The sequence below is a fragment of the Megachile rotundata genome, chromosome 2 (assembly GCF_050947335.1).
Source record: "Megachile rotundata isolate GNS110a chromosome 2, iyMegRotu1, whole genome shotgun sequence".
Lineage (NCBI taxonomy): Eukaryota > Metazoa > Arthropoda > Insecta > Hymenoptera > Megachilidae > Megachile > Megachile rotundata.
Window position 1 is genome coordinate 19,202,316 of NC_134984.1, and position 24,713 is coordinate 19,227,028.

At 40.1% G+C, this 24,713-nt stretch overlaps 1 protein-coding gene across 4 annotated transcripts in view; it reads right to left on the reverse strand.

The window, feature by feature from the left end:
- pum (pumilio) overlaps nucleotides 1-24,713 on the reverse strand; it is a 95,029-nt gene that overhangs the window by 8,104 nt on the left and 62,212 nt on the right. For all 4 annotated transcript variants that reach the window (XM_012287430.2, XM_003699660.3, XM_012287437.2 and 1 more), the window contains 2 exons: nucleotides 3,160-3,546; nucleotides 1,519-1,759 (listed from right to left, as the gene is read on the reverse strand). In XM_012287430.2, coding sequence (XP_012142820.1) covers nucleotides 1,519-1,759; nucleotides 3,160-3,546 — 628 coding nt within the window. The remainder of the gene's footprint in view (nucleotides 1-1,518; nucleotides 1,760-3,159; nucleotides 3,547-24,713) is intronic.

The window sequence follows — 24,713 nt, forward strand, 5'->3', positions numbered from 1 at the left end:
TTAGTTATTCAATTAATTAGCCGTACATTACCAACCTTACACCGTCTATAAAAGCTGTAGTAACAATCACGTGTTCCACAAATAACACATACACAACACGCAACACGTAGTACTGTACGAGGTGAAAAGTTGACTAGGTTCTTTGATCACTCGATTTCATCTTTGATGCTCCCGAAAGTCGAGCGTGTTCAGTTTGATCGATACTTAAATCTTTCACGATGGATAATTCTCAAACAAATCAAACCATCAAATAATTCAATGTTCATAGCAGCTATCAGTGAAGTTGTAGCGTTCGCTACTGGTATTGAGATAGGGTTGATTAGTGGTAGAATGGACCGTTGATAAAGTTGAGTACTGATTTCGCTGTTGAAAGGATTGATTACTGGTAGCTATAGAGAGGATTGATAATTAGTAACTTTTGCAAGGGCCGATTATCAGTAGCAGCGATCATGGAGCACGCGATATTGTTAGATTGGATATTTAACGTTGATTGTCTACAGCGTTCCGTGAATAGCATTAACTATAGAGTGCACTCCCACTCCTTCCATTAACCAACTTTTCATCTCTGCACAGTACACGTTTTTGTTCTTTATCGACAGATCGATTTCGTTATTGGGTTTGACTTTATATTTAGTTACCAGAGGTTAATACACGGTATGTAAAATATACACAGGGTATATACAGACGAGTTATTTCACGGCGTTAATTATGGCCAGTTTTGAAAGTTTTGTCGATATTTGTATGTGCCATGCATGTATCGTATGGACGTACACAGGAGGATGAAGAGAGTATTTGAACAGCGGTATGTTCATGATTAACACTTTGATGATTATTAAGCTTTTGTGGTATGAATTTCTATTTACCGTATTAGCTGATAATTACTGTTTGAAAATTGGTTATTTTGTAATGTACAAACGTTAGAGGATTTTTAATAGCCAGTATTAAGACACATGTTGTTTGTTATACACATTTTTACAAAATATATATGATTGAAATCACATGCACTATCACTTGACAAAAGTAACAAATTCTTTTTACATTAAATATACAGACTCATACTTCGCGCATTTCATACTTAAAATTAAATCAAAATCTTTGTTAGCTGTTCGAATACTTTCGTGCACCTGTGTACACTGTTACAAAAATAATGAAACGAGATGTTCCACATTCTTTACATTTTACAGTGCATTCAATTATTCAAAATCAAAGTCTATTATGTAAATCAAAATCTATTATGGAAATCAAAGTCTGACACAGACAAAAATTTCTATACTTTATGGAGACAGAAATCTAAAAGTATGGAAACTCTACAATAAAATATTACCAACTTCGTCTCTCTCAAATAAAGCTTATTCTAAAGTCAGCTTTTACACATAATTCAAGACGTGTCATTCAACAAATGTTCAGCCGTATTTATAGACATGTATACATGTTTTATCAGTGAAAATAAATAACAAGTATCTACAATGACGACAGGCATGTCTGAATACACGATTACAGATTCTAATTGAATCTTACCCAAACATTCTCCAGGTGTTGCATTACTGTGCGACGTCGGTGTCGGTTGTGAATAAAGACTCGGTGGTGGTGGAGCCGGTGGCCCTGGTGGTGGTTGTGACGGAGCTCTATTTACCAAAACTGGTGCTGGACTGACTAATCTCATGGGGGCTGCTGCCGAGCTTAAGCCACGGACCCCTCCCATCAATATGGAACCGTTTTGATCATAATACGCTGGTATCACCTGGTATTGGCCTTGAACCTGCAATAATTTCATTTTTTAAAACAATCATTTTATATAATTTCATTTTTTAAAACAACCATTTTATATAATTTCATTTTTTAAAACAATCATTTTATATAATTTCATTTTTTAAAACAACCATTTTATATAATTTCATTTTTCTAAATAATCTTTCTTTAGATTGATTGATTTTATGTGGGCCTCGACTGTTATGCTCATTGACCCACTCTTTCTTTAGAGAAGTACATATAAAAATTATTAACGTAATTTTTTTATAGGAGCTCTAAGTTTTATAGTCAATCAGATTTGAAAATTTGACAATTATATTTTCTATGACTTCGAAAAAGTTTCATAAGTGCAACGAATGACCTCACCATTTTGTACCAATTATGTACCAATTATGTACCAATTATGTACCAATTATGTAACAATTATGTAACAATTATACAATAATTTTGTAAGGATTGTAACGCAGTCCGAATGCTCGTTAAAAATTAAACGCTCGATGTTTACCCTCGGATGGTTCTGGGTTAAGTGTCGAATAGTCAATCACAGCCCTCTCAGAAGGCACCCTCGCCTTCCCCACCCGGTGGTCCTCAAGGAAAAGTGTCCCTATTCTTTCAAGCAATGAAACGACGGATTGCTTTACCATTTCCAAACATTCCCTGGCTTTTTCCAAACAATCAATCCTATAACACTCGATAGCTACGTGACTGCGAGTCACCAGCCATCGTTGGACGTCTGGATTGCCCATTCTTATAAGCACCCTCTCGAGTCACACGTAGGATAAATCCCTGCCATAAATCGTACAAAAGGAAAACAGTGTCGGTTAATTGGATCCGACCCTTAAAAATAAGCTATTCCTAACACGTGAAACGGCGAAAGTCATTCAATTCTTTCCGAGCAAACGCGACAATGTAACGAGGGTTTAAAGGTTCCAAGGGCTGCACTTATGAAGGACCTTTTTCTGAAGGCACAATAAAACTTTAACAATATTTTCAAACTTCTATTTCTAGAGTGGTACCATTTGATACTGCACCAGTAAATACTGGTGCATATTCAAGATCTTTTTTGAAGACACAATAAAACTAACTGCCAATATTTCCAAAATACTATTTCTAAAGCGCTATCATTTGATACCATTCATGCGCCAGTAAATACTGGTGCATATTCAGGATAAAATTTATAATTATACAAAGCTTCAAGAAAGTGGAATTGCCGCATCGTTGAGTAGTTAGATATTCAGACAAAGTTTTAGTCTCGATCGTGCCAATGGCGCATATTCTAAGCGATGCGATTGCTAGCCCATTTCTCGTTAGCTAAAACCGTCTCCTGACAATAGGATTTATTTCCAAACACGTGCGCCCGAAACAACGTCTCCTGTGCTGATTCGAGAAACAGACTAATTAGCTGCTTACTGTCTGTGCCAAATTATTTGCAGTGTCTTGGGCGGCGGCTGCTGCCGCTGCGGCCGAGGATGGTGTCAGTGGTCGCCTGGGTGGTGGCGGAGCCGCAGCCTGAGGAGGTGCTTGCGGCAGCAATCCAGCTGGATAAACCCATGGCGCGACTCCATAATACTGTGGCACCACTGGAGGTGGTGCTCCAGCTATCAGTGCACCGACGTACGGTTCTTGGCCGCTGATCACGGTATAAGGTGCCGTGGGAAAGTTCTGCTGTTGCTGCTGCTGCTGTTGTTGTTGGGCCTGCGACGCCGCCAAGTACTGTTGCTGCTGTTGTTGCTGCTGCTGTTGTAACAGTTGCAGTTGCTGTGGCGTGGCTCCTTGTGGCTGACTACGAAACAGTTGCTGCAACAGAAACAGGAACGTTTAATTTACGAGTTGTTTTCTGTTGGGATGCGTGTGGGTCTTCGAGTCTGAACGAGAGGTGTGGTTCGAAGGACTGTAATTTCTACTCCTTGCAGGCATTTTAATTATCATACGAAAGAATTTCGACATGGGAATTTCAGAGATTACGGTGTTATCGAGATTTGTTCTTTCATTACGGTAATTATGGAGAACCTCGGTTTAGTGGGATTAATACGAGGAGCATTGTATTAGTCCTTGTACTTATTGCAAAGAAAAATACACCCACGCATTTGTCAATTTCCAAATATTCGTACTAATAAATTTCGAAATAAGAATACTTGGCAACACACAGAGTACCTTCTAGCACCTCGGTATCTACTTTAGTCCATCAAATGTTCTATTGTACTTCATGCAACACTATTATAATATTTTAAAACTCCGTTTTGCAACGTTGACCAAGCATTGTTTCTGAAATTTTCGACAAAATACAAGCGCGCTAACCGTTACAAATAACGTCAGCCGCAGGCTTAATTTATTAAACAATGTTTGATCGTTCAGCTAGAGAATCGGGCAAAATTCCAATCACCGGGACAAAGATTAAAACGTCGAAATAGAGCGCGACAGGTTCGGTATGTCGTTGAATTCATCTTCGATGACAGCGAACAATGACGAATATACCTCTAGCCTAGCAACGTTTTATATACCTGGAAAATTCAGCTGGGCCAGGTTCGACGATCGAAGTACGCGAGAAAGAAAAGGTAGAGAGTAGAGGTTCGTACAACGGTGTAAAAGCAGCATTAAAGTTGACGACTAAGGCCTGGCCTGGCTTGGCTTGGGTCGTCGACCCCCTGCGGACGTTCACCGACAACCGTTCGCCTCTATGTTACACCGGTACTTGTTCTGGACTCTAATTGACCGACAAACGTGGTACGGTTTGACCGTGGCGGGACAAGCATCAAACGAGAGAGGGCCAAGTCTGCTCTGTCTTTCTCTTTGTTGGCTTCTTTTGCTCTTGAGTCTAGCCACGGTGCTTGTTGTCTCGATAACTTTTCTAAAGCTCCGATAAAAAGAACACGGGAATACCCGAAGTTATTTTGTCGTCTTTTTGATGCTATTAGTACTTTGTCACTGATAGTCTCGGATTTACAAAGCTCCACGTTTGTCAAGTTCATGAACCTACCAGGACTTACAAGTTCAGGAAATCTCAACTATTTATTTTTTAATAAAAGTCCTATCATCGTCAAGTTCGTATAATATCACAACTGAAGAAAGAAAGAGAGCTTAATAGTAAAAATTCATCCAAAACAACATTTGCGATACAGGTCCATTTAGAGTGGATTCACCAATTTGGTGAACAGAGTGGATACATATTCAGTTATTCTTGCAGCCATCATACATCAACGATCCCGTTTTCTAAAGAAGCATTCGGACACACGAAAGCGTTAATTGTTAGACCGAGTCGCAAATAAATTGGCTGTCGACGCTTAATTCGTCGAGTAAGAGGTACGTTTACCTTCGGATAGGCAATTACTGTGGGGCTCGTTACCGAAGGGAGAGGAGACCACCTACGACTTTTTTCCTTCGTGCTATCATTAACTTTGACCATAAAAATGATCTCCCCGGACCTTTAACGAAGACAACGATCTGGTAAATAAATAGGCATTGTCTGGACAGGTTGTTGGCTCCGCGAGAGCGTAGAAACTTGAACCATTCACGACACGCTCTAGCCCTCTCGAGGCAACGATGCGTTTCGGGTATTAACCTCTTCCGGAAGCAGCTCGAGCATCAACCAAGGCCACGGTTACGTTTCGTGATTATTTCATGCGCGAACCTTTCAACGGGGGCCCCTTTTTCCCAACCTTTGTAAGGAAAAGACGCAAAAACAAGGGAATCTTCGCGGCGGAGTATTGTGCAAAGTAACCGTGATATATTCGAGAGCAACTGGGGTCATTTCTCGCGTGAAAAGTAGAAATAAATTTGTCGAGCCGATTAAGAATACAAAATCGCTTTATCTCGCCGTGAATCGTTAGTTTTTATCGTTAATTTATGCTTAAGCGTTGCGTTAACAGCTGACTTTTTTTTCTTAATTAAAGGATACAAAGTGCTTATGTAACAGATATACAGATTAATTTACAGATTATTTTCTACAGATTAATTTACAGATTATTTTCTACAGATTAATACAAAGAATTTCAAATTATTGCGCAATGTGCACTGACATATCGAAAAATTTTATAATACGTTTTCAATTTGGGATCAAAATAGTCCATCGTTTGAAAGGGTTAATACGGGGTGATCGGTTCATGGGTAAAACAATGGATGAAAAAAATCCGTGACACTCGAAATATTTCCAACGTCACATATCTTCCCGCAGTTTAAGGTCCAATAAACTTGAAAAACCATTTCCTCTGTCGCTCAATTAAATCTTCCAAACGTACGTCACAAATGGATCGGAATTGAAACAATTTCAGTGACTTCAATACAATCTCTGGTCATAAATCGAACGAGTGACGATACGCAATGCAGCGGCACAATTTTCGGCCGGGATAAAAGAATGCGAAACTGTCCAAAAAAACCCAATTTGTGTCAATTCGTATGTAGAGTCAGATTTGTTCATTTTTGTTAGTGTTCGAACAGCAACAAAGTATATTTTATATAAAACAGGTATCGCAAAAATCGATGGACTGCATGAATGAACTCGATAGTAGAATATCATGTACCAAAAAAAAATCGTGTATCAAAGTGTTAAGAATTGTTCGATTTAAACTAATTTCACTTTGAAGATAATTTTGAAAAAAGTTATGATTACGAAAAGTTATGAGTAGTGATAAGGTTGAGTATGCATTACGATATCGAGTGTTATGTTGGCGGCAATGTGGGTTGAACGGCAGCGAAAGAGGCGAACGAAAAATATGTCATGCGTACGTAATGCGGAGCTTTGTTCTAAAAGGGTTAAGCATCGTGAAGAGCGCAGGATTATCCGGTTAAACGACGAGTGCCAGATTACTCACGCGTATTTATTACGTCTACGAGATGATTAACACAACACCGCTATCTTATCACGGTTCGAGCGCAGGGACATATCTGTAAGTTAGGACGTCGACGTGCCGCTATGACCATCGTTTATCGTCGAATCGCGTCGAGCGATTAGGTTTCAATTACTTAACGAGGCACGGTTTTTTCATCGTTCCAGCAACGGGTCGATTAACAACAGCTTGACAAAATACAAAGGGATCAGTCGGTCGGTGTCGTCGAAACGGCGTGGCTTGTGTCACGCAGGAAGCAGGAAAGCGAGAAAAGAACGGTTTGAGAGGCCACTCAATTCACGGCACAGTTTTGAATGGAGTTGCAGCAGCCAGCCACCATTACCGCAGAAGTCATTAGTGGCCTCGAACGGGAAGAGCTGAAGCGAACGGCTAAATGGAAATCACGGTGATTGCGTTTGAAAAGGGTGGAAAAAAAATGGGGTTGAAAAGCGAGGGAACATACAGAGAAGCCGGGCAGAGAAAAAGAGAGGGGAGAGAGAGAGAGAGCCAGGGAGCATTTGATTTTGGCAAGGGTGGATAACAATGCAACCGGGAACATTGTCGTAGGTGAGAAAAGAGGGCCGGCCGTCGGCCGGGATACGTTCCTGGAAAGCAGCGTGACTCACTCTGTTGAATACGTAAGGTTTCCGCCGCCGGCTTACAGATCCGCGCGCTGCAATACCAGCCTATTGATTCTTCCCTCTACACTCGAGTATCTACGCTCAAGAGGAAATATCTGGCGGTGAGTCGACCGTGACAATCGTTGCCAGATTTGTCGAAAACCCCTCATGGAACCGTTATACGCGCGTCCTTAATCGCTCGCGGCATTCCACTCTGTGGAACCAGCCCCGATACGCTCTTTTCGCCGCTCTTCGATAATCGAACGTTGATCATACGCTCTTACGAACTTGATACGAGCAACTAATTATCCGATTAAAGCGATTCTTTCATTCCACGCTGACTGACAGCCCATTTATGTTCTAACGTGAGTAACATCTACTCTACAAACGCTAGCACATCGTTTAGAATCATCCTCTGAAAATCAGGAACTATTGAGTTGTTCAGAAATTTTGAGGAGGAATTGCAACGCAGTTCATTTAAATTTAGTATACATTTATTAAATTATATAGGTGCCATTTTCATCTTTCATGCAACTTGAAAATTCCTTCCAGAACGTCTCAGGTTTTTCGGCAAAAAATTTTTCTAAAATTTCAGCTGCCTACTTTCTGGACATCCCAATAATTTTTGAAGATCACTCGTGACTTCACTCGCGACCAAAAATAACTGTTAATCCTTCAAAGCGCGTCCTCGAAAATGGACTCCTAATTACGACGAACGTGTATATAATGTACGGAATTGGCGGAAAGCCCGAAGTTCGATTACCAACGCAAAGCGGTCCACCGCGTAATCAATGATATAAGAACCATTAAGCAAGAGATATTCGTTACTAAATCCTTCGCAAAGCGGTCGTGAAAACGGGTTTACCGTGGAACAGGTTCAACGAACTTTCGAGTGTGCTCGTTTGACTTTCAAAACGGCGTGCCAGGAATGGTTACTTTAACATTTACTACGCGGGAACCACGTTTGCCTTTCTTGCTACTCGAAACGATGCTTTCGATCACTGCCGAAATTTCGACCGATAAACAATCAACGAAAGAAAGAGCACGGAAACTTTTAATTCGGACTGTTCCGAGCGAGTAGTAGTAGCTTGGATCAACGCGGCCGCAGTGGAAATTGCTGTATGTGGTAAGACATTATACGCGTCGACAGTAGAAATAGCCGTATGCAGTCAGACATGCGATAATATGGATCAAATGAATTTTTCAATGCCTCATTGCACTACTATTCAGTAATATGGTGGCTTCACAAAATATTAATATGATTTAAGATATTTTTGTTCGTATAATTGTATTTCTTTTTAATAAGTCCTATCATTTTGTCCCACCAAAATCAAAATGTATTTACATTATTTTCTATAACTGCTTTTGCGTACATACAGACTTGCAATTTTATAGGCACACTTTAGAGGACATATTTAATACATGGGGTTTGTAAAATGTATATATATTTTGTCTGTATATAATAATAAAGGCAAGAAGCTGGCTGCGGCGAAGATCCCCTGACTTTTGTTTACCTTTTGTTTTAGATTCTTTTGCTTCACCACAACAACAATAACAATATTAACAAACAACTACATAATAATACACCACCACACACATTTTTATAATATTCCTCCAAATCCAGTATTATTATTTAATAATTAAAAATAGAGTCTTTTTAAACCTAATTGTCCTTGACTTCAGTCAACGACTAACTGGCCTACTAATTATATTATACGATATACACAAATGCATCAGTCGTCCTATCATTTCGTCCAGCACTGTATAATCTCGATGGTATTTACAACTGTACAAATGCACAGATCTGGGGATCGGTAGAATCTGATAGGATGTAGCAAATTTAGATGCATGTAGATGCGGAGCTAGAGAGGTAGGTGAAGAGATAAGAAACTACATTGAAGCGAATTACATTGATACGGCAGCTGTGAACTCAATTTGTACAATAGCGTGCCAAGGAGTTAAGCAACATTGTCAAGCAACTTTCTATTTGCAGGTGTCAGAAGAGTAGAGTCTTTCGGTCGATTTTTTTCTACGGTTTCATAGCGGAATAACCGCGAGGTAGAATCGAGCAGGCTTTCGAGGGAAGAGAAATCGTTCGAACAGTGGGCGAGCACGGTGTGTTCGCACCGTGATAACTTTGTCGTTAATAGCGTTCCCTCGGCTGCGCGTAAACGCCGCGAAAGATCGATTGTAATGCAGACATCAAACACGGGTCTCGAATCGGAGCATGCATCCGCCAGCAGCGTTTTATCGTTTCCCATTGTCACGATCGCGAGAAACTTTGATAACGGCACGGATATACAGCCGTACGGCTGTATCGTGGCCCGTCGGCGTGTCTCGATAACGTATTTTAGTTTCGCTGACACTACGCCATCGCGAACATTCAATTCGCCGTGCGCGTTATGATTTGACCGGAACAACGGCGAACGTTTGACACATTTATTCGCGTAATCTGATGCGCGCCGCGATTCGGCCCACGAAACGTGTCGATAGATGCTTATCTGGAGCGAGGGGTCAATATATGCGGCCACCAATTACTCTCGACCGTTGGATGGATGACTTTGCTCGTCTAAATATCGCTATAGAGTAGCAGTAATTAATGGGAAGAACCATTAACCTTGAAGCTGTTGGAAAGGCTCGGAATTAACCTTTTACCGGTTGAATTTATTTTACCTTCGTTCTCCGATTGATTTTTCACCCGTCCGAGGACTTACATGTTTGTTCGCGCACTGGAAGTAATTAAACGATTTCAATTAACCGCTATTTCCCTGCCGGACTGTAACGCCGATTTGTTAACGCGTTGAATGCAGCGAGAATCATAAATTTAATGCATTAATGCCTCCGCGTTACTCTTTACACGCTCGTATTTTAGGCGGACAAAAACAAATCAATTCCATAATACAATCGATTCTTATTATACTCGTTACACGGGCGAATTCTTGATAATATACCGAATGCAAATTCCCACGAAGATTACATATTTTCTGTGAAGTAATCTATAAGCGTCGTATGTTCGGATCTCATTTACCGTAAAATTCGGTACAATCGTTACGAGAAGAGGTTCCATAACCGTTCAGGGGCTGATACAGAACCTACATAACGGTTATAGGACTGATACCGAGCCGATACACGAACCGTAACTTAAACATACATGAAATTTAGGTTCTTCGGAATAAAGGTTTTTCGCGCACGTTCGAGTTTACATAACGTTTATTTTTCAGTCCGTTCGAGTCACAAGTGGGTGATGGAACACCATTAGCGTGCGCTACCATAGTGATAAAATGTCACTAGGTGAACCCTACCGTAGCGAAACAGTTCGCCAGCGGCGGAGCGTGATGCGAGGCTCGTAAACGTTCGTTCAAGGTTGATATTCAAATTCGCAGCAATCAAAACGAATTAATGGCGTTGTTCGCCGCGAAACGTTAATAAATTTCGCAAGAGATTCGTCTTGGCAGGTGTGTGTGCGTTATTCGAGCCTCTCCGGTACGCTGAAGAGACTTCACCGCTTAGAATCAATAATAACGCTCTCCTAGGAGATATGGTAATGTGCAGGCCGAAATCTAGATTCGCTTCAATTCAGCCTGGCGGAAAGTTTTACCGGCCAGTTCCACCGTTCATTACCGCTCGCAGATGCATGAACGTTTCAGCTTCTGGCTCACACGAACACGTGCACACACATATTCCTATCGAAAAGTTTCTGGACACGGTTGTAAGCCGCTGCCGTTTGCAGCCACGTTAGGATGGAAACGCGAGGAATTAGAGATCTGCGGGGACAGAGCTTTGTATAGAGAGGTGTTACTGGAATAGTTGCTCAAACATTATAATTCGACGAAGAAAGGCTATAATTAAATTATCCGACAAAGGCTGCCTCTAATTTAATAGACATTGCTGTTACAAGTATGGAGCTTCCTTTCGAATCAGAAACAATAGTAACACTTCAAGATTGAATTCGGAGTGTTGGAATTCCAGGCGTTGGAATTCGGGGTTTTGGAATTCCAAGCGCTGGAATTCGGGGTTTTGGAATTCCAAGCGTTGGAATTCGGGGTTTTGGAATTCCACGCGTTGGAATTTGGGGTGTTGGAATTCGGGGTTTTGGAATTCCACGCGTTGGAATTACACGCGTTGGAATTCCAGGTGTCGGAATTGGGGGTTTTGGAATTCCAAGCGCTGGAATTCGGGGTTTTGGAATTCCAAGCGTTGGAATTCGGGGTTTTGGAATTCCACGCGTTGGAATTTGGGGTGTTGGAATTCGGGGTTTTGGAATTCCACGCGTTGGAATTTGGGGTGTTGGAATTCTACGCGTTGGAATTCCACGCGTTGAAATTCCAGGTGTCGGAATTGGGGGTTTTGGAATTCCACGCGTTGGAATTCGGGGTTTTGGAATTCCAAGCGTTGGAATTCGGGGTTTTGGAATTCCACGCGTTGGAATTTGGGGTGTTGGAATTCGGGGTTTTGGAATTTGGGGCGTTGGAATTCCACGCGTTGGAATTCCAGGTGTCGGAATTGGGGGTTTTGGAATTCCACGCGTTGGAATTTGGGGTTTTGTTACAAGTATGGAGCTTCCTTTCGAATCAGAAACAATAGCAACACTTCAAGATTGAACCCTTTAAAGGGTTGACCCTTTGCACTCGAGAGGTGACCGTCACCATTCTATTTAATACAATAATTTGAAATAAGCAGTTTTTAACTGACTGTATAATATTAGGGGTACCGAAAAGTAATCAAAATTTTGCTGGCAAGAAATATTTATTTATTAAAGAAATCTTAAATGCTAATCAACAAAATAACTTCCATCATTTTCTAAGGTTTTTTGCCAGCGTAATGGCAATTGTTCGATTCCTTTTTTAAAGAAATTTCGTAGAAAAACTTTAAAGTCATCGAAGAAATTTTGAATACTTTTCGGTACTCCTAATATAACACGTGTGATGTATGAACATAATGAAATAAATAACAATGCAAATTATTAATAGAGAAACCTTCAAGGGAACTTTAACTTTTTAACTAAGTTTTAAAGTTGCTGTTTGTAAACAGTCAAATTACCTTCGAGTGCAGAAGCTTAAATAAATTATTGGAGTTTTGGAATTATTGGTAGCGATCACGACGGGGGTTGAGTTTCTATTTCATTACTGTGTTAGATGGAGAAAATTAGAGATACACAGAGACAAGTTTAATACTCATGGGCTATCGTCGAACGATGTGTGTTAGAATACGTAATTCTCGAGACACGCGTGACATTACAAGGCCAACGGCGTCGTGCCTCGATACTTGCAACCCATTTTCAAGTTAGCTTCGTGACGTCAACATCGATCGGAGAGCACAACATTTGAGTCGAACAAAAGAGGATCTTTGAAACAACCAATTATTCAGGATACTCTAGAATCTACATCTTGAAATTTTTTTCGAACCGATGCTAACGAAGATTTATGCGTGTCATGACTTCGAGGGAAATCTCGATAAGGTTGACGTTTATGAATCGACGATTTCGCGGCCGATAAAGGATGGCCAAGGGTACGAAGAAAACAACCGTGGCACAGAAATGGAAAATAAAGCATATCGAAGCGGAATATTCGTGCAACCCGGGTCTTGTTTGCGTGAAATAAAAAGAGTATGCGGGCAAATAGTGGAGAAGCCCGTTACTTAACCGCTTCGGAGCACCGTTAGCTCACCTGACTGCGTGTACGGAATATACAGGGTGTCTTCGTGGCTCGTGTTACGTTTCCTGTTCGATCTTCTCTAATAAAAGAACAAAAACGCGGCGATTTTCCAGCCTGAAACTTCTCGATCGAAACACACTCCAATTATATCACGCGCTGTTAATTACCACGAGGACCGATCGGGTTTTTCAACCTGGCTATACGCGAGCGTTAATTAAGTCGAACGCTTCTGAATAGGACTACTTGCGCGTATCTACTCTGAATTCCATCGTTGATTGTTTTCCAATGCGGTTTACGAGCGGGTTATTTCGCTTTTGAAACCATCGATGATCCCAATGTTTCTTAACAGTGAAACTACCAAATGACCGGTTCACAAACTTCTTATTATGAGGACACATTTTATTAAAATACGTTCCTTGAAATCGGAATTGATTTTCATCAAGGTACAGTATAAATGTGTGCACTAGTTTGTGTTTCGTTGCTTGTTTGTTTTTTAGGAACATATTTTATTAAAATACATTTCTTGAAATTAGAATTGATTTTCATCGAGGTGCAGTATAAATGTGTGCACTAATTTGTGTTTCGTCGTTTGTTTACTTTTTTGGGAACATATTTTGTTGAAATACATTTCTTGAAATCCATTTGTTGAAATCAGAATTGATTGCCATCAAGACACAGTATAAATGTGTGCACTAATTTGTGTTTCGTCTTTTGTTTATTTCTTAGGAACACATTTTGTTGAAATACATTTCTTGAAATCAGAATTGATTTTCATCAAAATACAGCATAAATGTGTGCACTAATTTGTGTTTCGTCTTTTGTTAATTTTTTAAGAACACATTTTGTTGAAATACATTTCTTGAAATCAGAATTGATTTTCATCAAAATACAGCATAAATGTGTGCACTAATTTGTGTTTCGTCTTTTGTTAATTTTTTAAGAACACATTTTGTTGAAATACATTTCTTGAAATCAGAATTGATTTTCATCAAGACACAGCATAAATTTGTGTCTCGTCGTTTATTTATTTTTTAACTTCATTTTTAAAATGAAGTACACATTAATTACACAATATATGCCGGTAGGTTTACTGTTAATAATCGAAAAATATTTATAGAGCGCACTGACGATAAAGTTATTGAAAATTGCAAACGTATCGGAACTAGATATATCATTGTGACTCGTGTTCCCATTAGCCACAAATTAGAGACACAAAATTTGTTCAACATTCACGGAATATGTAGCTGTCCATAAAGCTTCAGAATCGAAGCGTATCGCACGCCATATGATCGTTTCTCCCAGATTAATTAATTATTCTCTCGGTTAATCGTATCGCACACATACACACCGTCTGCACGCGATTTCACGTCGCGGAACGAACGTAAACCTCGTGTTACGGTCAATGAGAACCGGACTGGAATACTGGCCAAGTTCGTGACTCGGTCAAATCTGCATGGAAAAGAGACCAGTTTCTCGCTACTTTTGTCGATCAATTCGGATCTTGACTAGCGCATCGAGATACCTCGCTGAAAGAGCCGACCAGTAATTTCAGGAAGCGATCGACGCCTGGAAATCGTCGTTGCAATCGGACACCTCTCGACCCTTGACCTCTTTTCCATCGAAATGAATCCCTGAATTTCAATCCTCGTTCTGTCACGAATCGTATATAGGCGATCGCCTCCAGGGTACGAATAATTCCTTCGACTTTGTCAGACCCTCGTGCTAGTTTTTGCAACGTTTCTTAATTGTTGCTTGATTGTTCTCGACTATCGAACCAGTTCGTACAAAACATTTTTATCGATATTTACTTTTGGTTTGAAATTAGATTAAATTAAAAATCAAGAGGCACAGAAATCTTCACTTTTAGATAACACTGGAACCCGACATTAAGTGTCCGTTTATCGAAGAATAAAAAATAAAATAAACCATCGAGTAACATAAAGAGCTAGTTTTTACCTCAACAAAATGACAGACATTTCCATAAAATGACAACAAAATTTTGTAATACAAAATGAGAAACACAGAGCTAGTTTTTACCTCAACAAAATGTGACAGACATTTCCATAAAAGAACAACAAAATTTTGTAATACAAAATGAGAAACACAGAGCTAGTTTTTACCTCAACAAAATGTGACAGACATTTCCATAAAAGAACAACAAAATTTTGTAATATAAAATGAGAAACATAGAGCTAGTTTTTACCTCAGCAAAACGTGACAGACATTTCTATAAAGTGACAACAAAATTTTGTAATATAAAATGAGAAACATAGAGATAGTTTTTAGCTCAGCAAAATATGATAGACATTTCCATAAAATGACAACAAAGTTTTGTAATACAAAATGAGAAACACAGAGCTAGTTTTTACCTCAACAAAATGTGACAGACATTTCCATAAAAGAACAACAAAATTTTGTAATATAAAATGAGAAACATAGAGCTAGTTTTTACCTCAGCAAAACGTGACAGACATTTCTATAAAGTGACAACAAAATTTTGTAATATAAAATGAGAAACATAGAGCTAGTTTTTACTTCAACAAAATGTGACAGACATTTCCATAAAATGACAACAAAATTTTGTAATATAAAATAAACATATAGAGCTAGTTTTTACCTCAGCAAAATGTGACAGACATTTTCATAAAATGACAACAAAATTTTGTAATATAAAATAAACATATAGAGCTAGTTTTTATCTCAAAAAAATATGACAGACATTTCCATAAAATGACAACAAAATTTTATAATATAAAACCAATCATTTTGACTGGTTGGTCTAGTGATAAGCTACATACTGTAATAAAAATCTGAAGTGTCCTACACCGTAAACTTAGGAAAACGCTCGTTAAAAATTGCTACCTAAAACACTTACTGAACTATAAATTTGAGCCGGTTTTTATAGAAAGAAGACAAATTAACGGATTACACTGTTATAAATCGCTCAACTAAGCGTAGAGGCGATCACCTGCTCCGTTTCCCTTCAGAAATTGAACGAGGGATAATCCTCGGTATATAAAGAACTTGGAACGAGCGTATAAGCAGATTTTGCTCACGGTCGGACTACCCACGTGGAACCTCCGGTTCACAGGTGGTACATCCGCTAAATCATTTTTTCTTTCACGTTCCTCGGATGACACGGTGCGTCAAGTTTTCATGGAACGGTACAAACCGAAGGAGAAGCCTGGGTCAATTCGATCGATTCCCAGTGTCTGGAGAACCGGTTTCTACCGATGGAACATTAACACCAGCGGTTCTCCGCAATCGGGATCCCGTGATTTATAACTGAAAGAATTCTCGCTTAGAAAGTCAGTTATCTGGAGCGATCCCTAAGCGTTACACTTTTGTTTTTGCTACATATTTAATAAAGATATGTCTGTAATTAGAGTGTGAATATCTCGGTCCGGATAAACAAGTTCGAAAAGATAAGAGTATCGTGAGCTACTTCGAAGAAACTCGATTGGATTTTTTAAAGTATACAACTATAAAGTAGGACCCACGTAGGAGGAAGTCGTATCTAACATCGACCGAATCGAACACGGTATGACGAAACGCGCAGGATGAAGCTAATTCCTCGTCGACTCTGTACACATCGATACGCTACTTTGTTGTACCGTTAGCTGAAAGAGACTTTTCGAATCCCAGGCAGAGCGATTCATTCGCGAGACATACACTCGTCGTGGGACTATCCACGTTACGAAAAAAAGAGAAGAAACATGCATGTAGAACGGATTCACAATTATATCGAGCCAGCTACTTCATAGACTCGCAGAGACTCTGGCTGTCGAAACAATGGCCATTGTAAGAGTCTATCCGTGGCCTGCGCTCGCACGAACCGCTTTTCCCGTTATAGGCGTTAGCCTACTTGCAAAATTCAATTAAAATAAACTCTCTTCGTCGCGCGATATACAAGTTTTATTCCGCGAGTGACCGTTTGTCGAGGACGAAAACTGGAGTGAAATAACTAGTAGATAATGGCGGTGACATTTTAAATATTAAGGGTTGGAATTCCACGCGTTGGAATTCGGGGTGTTGGAAGTCGGGGTGTTGGAATTCCAAGCGTTGGAATTCGGGGTTTTGGAATTCCACGCGTTGAAATTTGGGATGTTGGAATTCGGGGTTTTGGAATTCCACGCGTTGGAATTCCAGGTGTCAGAATTGGGGGTTTTGGAATTCCACGCGTTGGAATTTGGGGTTTTGGAATTCCACGCGTTGGAATTCCACGCGTTGGAATTCGGGGTTTTGGAATTCCTCGCGTTGGAATTCGGGGTGTTGGAATTCCACGCGTTGGAATTTGGGGTTTTGGAATTCCACGCGTTGGAATTCGGGGTGTTGGAATTCCACGCGTTGGAATTCGGGGTGTTGGAATTCCAAGCGTTGGAATTCGGAATGTTGGAATTCCACGCGTTGGAATTCGGGGTGTTGGAATTCCACGCGTTGGAATTCGGGGTGTTGGAATTCCAAGCGTTGGAATTCGGAATGTTGGAATTCCACGCGTTGGAATTCCACGCGTTGGAATTCGGGGTGTTGGAATTCCACGCGTTGGAATTCGGGGTGTTGGAATTCCACGCGTTGGAATTTGGAGTGTTGGAATTCCACGCGTTGGAATTTGGGATTTTGGAATTCCACGCGTTGGAATTCGGGGTGTTGGAATTCCACGCGTTGGAATTCGGGGTGTTGGAATTCGGGGTGTTGGAATTCCAAGCATTGGAATTCGGAATGTTGGAATTCCACGCGTTGGAATTCGGGGTGTTGGTATTCCACGCATTGGAATTCGGGTTTTTGGAATTCCACGCGTTGGAATTCGAGGTGTTGGAATTCCACGCGTTGGAATTCCAAGCGTTAGAATTCGGGGTGTTAGCCACTTTTACCAAAGTAGCAGTTTGGTATCTCGCCAAAATTCATTTTACGATAAATGAATAGCAAATGCATGATTGATAGCAAAAACGTAAGCATGTATATATGTTCACCTTTGGAAAGTGATCATTCAGGAATATAAATGCGTTGAAATATCGCATTAATGATTAGCGTTATTGTATTATAATGTTATCGAGTTACAGCGTTATTTCACCCATCACGTCACATTAATAAATAATTAGTTTATTTTCTTAGCTGAATGAAAGGGCAAACGTCGATTGATGCGTGGGCGGAGGTCTTAGCGTAATTAGCTGTGAAATATTTTCGGCACTTGTACGTTTTCTTTTGCGTGTCGATACTTTAATCCTTTTCGATTTTATAAATCTACTTTGCGAAGGTCCAGGTTGTACATAAGGTGTTCGAAGGGTTCTAAGGAAACTTCTTAAACTTGATATTTTTACTTAAAATTATTTGCATTGTCACACTTTCGTAATAATTTCAAAAGTGATATTCGAGGATTTTATAAAATGATTTATCTTCAAATGTAATTGTATGAAATTTATTGCAAGTAAAGAGTAACTGAATATGAATAAAAATTGATGAAACACCACAGAAAGAGAATAATATTAACATTTTGCCGTCACAGTAAAATATTCCCTTGCAAAACTGCCATATTTTAAAATATTACGGCTACAAAGGTTACAAAGGAAATTAAAAATGTTGCAGTAATTGTACACGAATATTCGAATTCTTTGTGCCAAATTTGCCCTTCGAAAAGTATGAAATTTACTATTATAAAAATGTAGTATCCAGTACAAAAATCAAATAGCACAAATACAAGAATATTATAAACACAAAGTATTTAAACCAGAATAATTTATAAAAGTTCGAAATCACTCAGGGTGGAAAAACGGGTGCTCGATTTGCATGAAGAGTACTCTCGATAGAGTGGACGATCGAGTGCAGAAATCTTAGAGACCACTGGCGACAGATTTGAATAGAAATAGCACCGGAAGAGCTGTCGAAGCTTTTTGCATGTGAAAAGTTCGAATATCCGATATATCGAACGTTTCGATTCGACCATTTCAGCGCGGAACGTCACTTAACCGGTAACAAGCACTCTAAAGTAGCACAGTGTTCTGCCGGCGGTTTCGAGTGGACTCTGTTTCTGGTTGTTTGTAAATAATTCAGCTATTTTCTGGAAGAAAATTATTCCGCTGATAATCAGGTTTCTCAACGGCGACACGCTTTCTTCTACTCCTTCATGCCGTACTTCTTCGGATTCTTGCACGGATTTCTTTGTTCGTTCCGACGACAAAATTCGCTGTCTCGTGTATTTACTTTCGAAATTTTTTTCTTTCGATCATTGGGCGATCAATTACTTCCGACACGCTTTCACGATCTTTCAGGAATTCTCTTTTTGCTCAACTGCAAATTTGACGCTCATGAGATGTCTCTAAACGATCGTATAAATTTTAGTACAAATATCAGGAAGATCCTTAACCCCTTGTGACGCAGACGTACCTCGACCGTGATCATATTTACTCAAATTTTTAATACGCTACAATTTGGAGTCCCATGCCGATTATAATTTGCATAGTCATCGATTGAATAATAACATACTGACATAACATTTCAATTTTTTTTAATATTGTAACTGTAATTAGTCAGTTGACGCACCTGACAAATAAGTCATAGTGCAAGGGGTTAACTCTACGAAATTTTGTAATTTAAGATTGCGTGCACATAAAGTTGCAACTTATTAAAGATTTTTTAAATCCGACCGCGAGCATCAGAAATTCGCGAACTAAAATCCCCGTTACCGTTTCCGCGTATTACTGAACTCGCGTGTCAAAGGTCGATCGGTGTTTCGTCGTGACGCATAACGGGTGTCGCGTGAAAAATAAAAAAGAACACGTCAGGAAGGTGGGGCTAGTTAACGGTCCATTAGACTGCGCCAGGGTAACACGGCCGCACCCTTAAAGGCCATCCAATAATAAAATCCGCGTCATTTGGCTAAAAGCTACCACGAAGCATGGTATCTGGTATCAAGGTGTGGCTTCAACCCTTATCACGCGAGTTTACCTTCGTATCTCTCTCTCTCTCGCTTCCTTCCTGTTCGCTTTTTTCACCCACGCTATTAAAGCTCGAAGACCCTTTATTTCGCGAATATAAGTAACTTACGAGACTTAGAAACGAACCTCCCGTTACATCACCACGAGTTTGGTTAAGGGGTAAAACTGTATTTTCAAAAAGTCGATTTTTTTTTGGCTAAAATGATGCTTTAGGGTCTTAAGAACAGAATGCCGTTTGATTTATAGTGGAGAACAAATTTTAAATGGTTCAATTTTGTCGTGGGAGAGTTTTTACAAAAGCTGTTTCCGCCGATCGGTTTCGTCGCTTTTTGTACGAAAATGACAGTAAAAAATTATTTTGTCGTAGTTCAATATGTGTTAAATAAACCCTCTGAAAAGAAATTCTTCTCCGTTTGTCGTTTGTTCAAAATAAATTGTCAAATTTAGGTCTTTTTTTCGAGCTTAATATTTATTTAATTCCAAGCGGGGTTTTGGAATTCCAACACCTAGAATTCCAACACCTCAAATTCCAACGCGTGGATTTCCAACACCCCGAATTCCAACGCGTGGAATACCAACACCCCGAATTCCAACGCGTGGAATTCCAACACCCCGAATTCCAACGCGTGGAATACCAACACCCCGAATTCCAACGCGTGGAATTCCAAAACCCCAAATTCCAACGCGTGGAATTCCAACAACCCGAATTCCAAAGCGTGGAATTCCAACACCCCAAATTCCAACGCGTGGAATTCCAACACCCCGAATTCCCACGCATGGAATTCCAACACCCCAAATTCCAACGCCTGGAATTCCAACCCTCCGAATTCCTAAGCGTGGAATTCCAACACCCCCAATTCCAACGCGTGGAATTCCAACACCCCGAATTTCCACGCGTGGAATTCCAACACCCCGAATTCCCACGCGTGGAATTCCAACACCCCAAATTCCAACGCCTGGAATTCCAACCCTCCGAATTCCTACGCTTGGAATTCCAACGCCCCGAATTCCAACGCGTGGAATTCCAACACCCCGAATTCCAACGCTTGGAATTGCAACACCCCGAATTCCAACGCCTGGAATTGCCTAAAAAGGTTCATTCTTCGTTCTATACTTTCATAATGAACGAACTGATTCCACCTCCCCGATCAAAAGATAAGTTTCCAAAGATTGCACATCAACTTGTGGCGAGTGCATTGTTTCAAAGTCGTCCACGATTTATAAACGAACATAAGGGTACGTTTATCAAGACATCTGTCGAAGGAAACCAGTAAAGGAAAGAGCAAAGCAAGCCAATTAGCTTTATTAAGGGGAGAGAAATCAGCGTGGGCGTCGAGCAACGTTAGACGACGGAGGAAGGTCTCTGCGGTGTCGCCGATTTTATTAGACCGTTATCGTATACCAGACGGAATATTTGCCTTCGTTTCGCCACTTTGTCGTGCCGCAATTGTGGCCGTCCACTTCTGTATGACCTTCTGCGCTGTTCAAGCGCGTGTTACACGCTCCATACATATATGTATATACACGGTACATACATTACCGAGTTTTCCAGCCGGAAGGTCGCGAAGTCGTCTCGATAGTCGATTTGTCGGATAATGATCGTCGATGATCGGATAAGAGGGCGAATGCATTGAAAAAGGGGAGATATATTTCATTCGAACCGATGCAACCGACGTATCAATATTTGCTGCCAGACACGATTAGATTTCTTAGATACCCGGAGAGATATCGATAGTGTACGATCAACAAATCTGGTCCCCGGAGAAAATGTGACGAATGATGGCAACGACCTTAGACTCTTTTCTGAGAATTAAAAGTTAACTTAACTCTTCTTTTCTTTTGAGAAGAGCTTAGAATTTGAGGATTTGGGGACTTTGAGGAGTTTTGAGGAAATTTAAAGATTTAAAGATTTCACTGTCTGAAGATCTACGACATTTAAGAGGTTATTTAGAGACAATGAAGTTTGGAGATCTATACATGAATTTAGAGAAGACAAAATATTTGAGGATATACTCTAAAGCAAGTATCTCTAACTGAACAAATAAAAGATCTAATCATATGCGCGACGGATACCTATGCAAATGTACGTGTCATACACGGCTGACATAGCAACAAAACTTTCATTTGTACAATGCAAATCGTACACCGAACAAAAATACAAAATATACATCTGTAAATCCCATACATCACGAAGCTGCATCAAAACATTCACCATTTCTCCCATGGAGCGATACAAGGGACTAAACCTAAGGCAAGCATACATATTTGAAAAACAATAGCTCGAGTACAGCCAGACGATCGTAAGACAGTGTCTGGGTGAGCTTTGTGCCGGTATACGGCCGCTTTCATGCGTCTTTCCATGTGGACGAACCGCGGCGCTGTGTGGGTGCACGTACACGCGAAGAAGTGCAATCAGGGCTCACAAAGGTTGTAGCATTTCATAAAGGTCACATCCAGAACCCCTATCTCCCCGGGGGTGTATTAAAATCAAAACCTCCCTTCGCGTTGCCACCGCCACGACGAAGACCTGTTTCGCTCTGTCTCTCTCGTGCCACCTCGTCGATACCTTCGTGTACATTAACGGTTCTTCCACGTGTTTGTTTATTTATTTTTCTGCTCGATCATGCAAACACCCGACCGTTCCCATACGCCTACCGATTCACTTGTACCATCGATTTGGTCGAGTTAACGAGTTCTCAGGTGTTATCACGACGTCTGCGATGACAAACGGGAATTAAATTTTAATTCTTTCGATCACATGGAGCTTGGTGTAATTACGCTTTTACGGGGAAAATTTTAGGGAAGGGTAGGAAGCTTCAGACAGAAAATACTCGAATCGCAGACTCTTGGTGCTTGTGGTCTACGGATGTCCTCAACACTGTCACTCAAATTTCATACGATAATAATTAACCCTTTGCACTCGAGGGCTCCGGAGCGGAGCCATTTAAAATTTGTCTTCAAACTCGAGCTCCGCTATGGAGACAATGCAAATAATTTTCAGTTCATAATATAAGGACAAATGGATTTGAGAACTTTTCTTTTAACGCGCATATCATTTACTTATGTGTGAATATGATTTTTCTATTGAAAATGCTTCGAGTTGCTGGTAAAATGAATAAATAAAAATTTCGAGTGCAAAGGGTTAATTTGTTCGTTCATCTAATTGAAAATTTTAACTACTTGTTAGACTTCAATTAGAAACCTAATTGTCAACTTCAGTATGGCAGTAATAAGTCTGATACGGTAACTTTAACCAATTGCTGTACTTCAACGAGTCTTACTGAAGACGCAGCTCAAATGTGACAAACCTTGCTCAAATTTTTAATAGTCTTCAACTTGAAATTCAAGTCCAACTATAATTTGTATATTCAAGTAAAATGTTCACGTTTTAATTGTCTTTATTTTGTTTTAATATTATAACCATGAATAGTCAGTTTTGACTGACTCATCTGGCAAGGGGTTACTATACTATCAGATTTTTGCTTTGTTACATAACTTCGTGTCTAACAAAACATGATCAAGTACATATGTTCCTTTGCTTTTTATTAAATTCGCAATAGCAGTGGCAGGGGAAAAACGAGTAGAATTGTCGTAAACAAAAATGGAGAACAGGGAAGGAAGCGAGGAGAAAATTATCTTGAACGGCCCGAGACAACGGTACTTCCGCGGTCATAAACTGTTGCTTGACCGTTAAGTTGACTCTTTTCCATCGGCCCGGTTTCTTCTCTCGTAATCCGACGAACCCGTAAGAATTATTTTCATAACACCGGGGGATCATGGAAATAAAAATAAACGAAAGTCGGGTCGGGTAGACCAGGGGTAATCGACTCCGTTGGTCGGGTCAGATTCCGTGGGTTTATTTACCCGATTGGTCGAGTTACGTAACCGGCGGTTCCCGAAAATCTCATCAATATTCGTAAGGTGTGCGAGTCAATACACCGAGATAGAAATTTAATTTTGTTTCCTTTTACGAAAGAACCTTCCACCTTATTACCTCGATCTCAAGGCGAACTTATCTATCTCTCTTTCTAGCCTTCGCCTCGACAACTCTGGTTATAAACTTTCGTCGAACAAGTTTCGAATGGAATTCCTCTGTCGAGCGTTAATAGCCAGCTAGAAAGAAATTCGCGTCAGGCGATGTCGAATCGAGGAGATACCTGGTACTTTCGGATTGATCTTCGTGATCGTTAACCGGCATAACACCTTCGTCACCGTTCTTTGGACTGCTAGTTAAAACTGTAAGTTTATTTCATTCCTGGCTTACCGGATAATATGATTCTATGGTGGAATATGAGCAATATTGGTTGTCCGGAAAGTTCGTGCCGATTTTGAGGGGAACTGAAACGCAGCTCATTTAAATTTGGTGCACATTTATTAAATTATATAGGTGCCATTCTGTTCTATAACCTTTCTCCATCTTTTATGCAACTTGATGTCCTTCCAGAACGTCTCAGGCTTTTTGGTGAAAAATTATTCTAAATAAAATTTCCGCCTACCGAAAATCGGCACGAACTTTCCGGACAACCCGATAGAATAAAAATACTGAAAGGTGTCAGAAATAAAACGCGTAAAACTCCGCGTATTTCAGCGACACTAGAGGTCAAGAATTCCTCAGCAAAATCCGAACCGAGGACAAAATGTTCTTTGGCAAAATAGTGACGAAATGTAATTATTCTAACAAGAAACATAAATCTCTTCCCGCGATACTGCACAAAAGATAATAGTATTCATAGTATACTAAAAATCTTAAACAGAAAAAGAACTTTGACCACTTGAATTCATGAGTGAATTTTTTACTCAAACTCCAAGTTAGAATTGTAAGAGTAGGATCCTTACGTAGAATCGTACGAATATTAAGTAGTGTTGGAACAAACGAAAACCGGCTTCGTGAGAGCTCACGTAATACCTATCATCGTGCGAACTAAGGTGATCGAA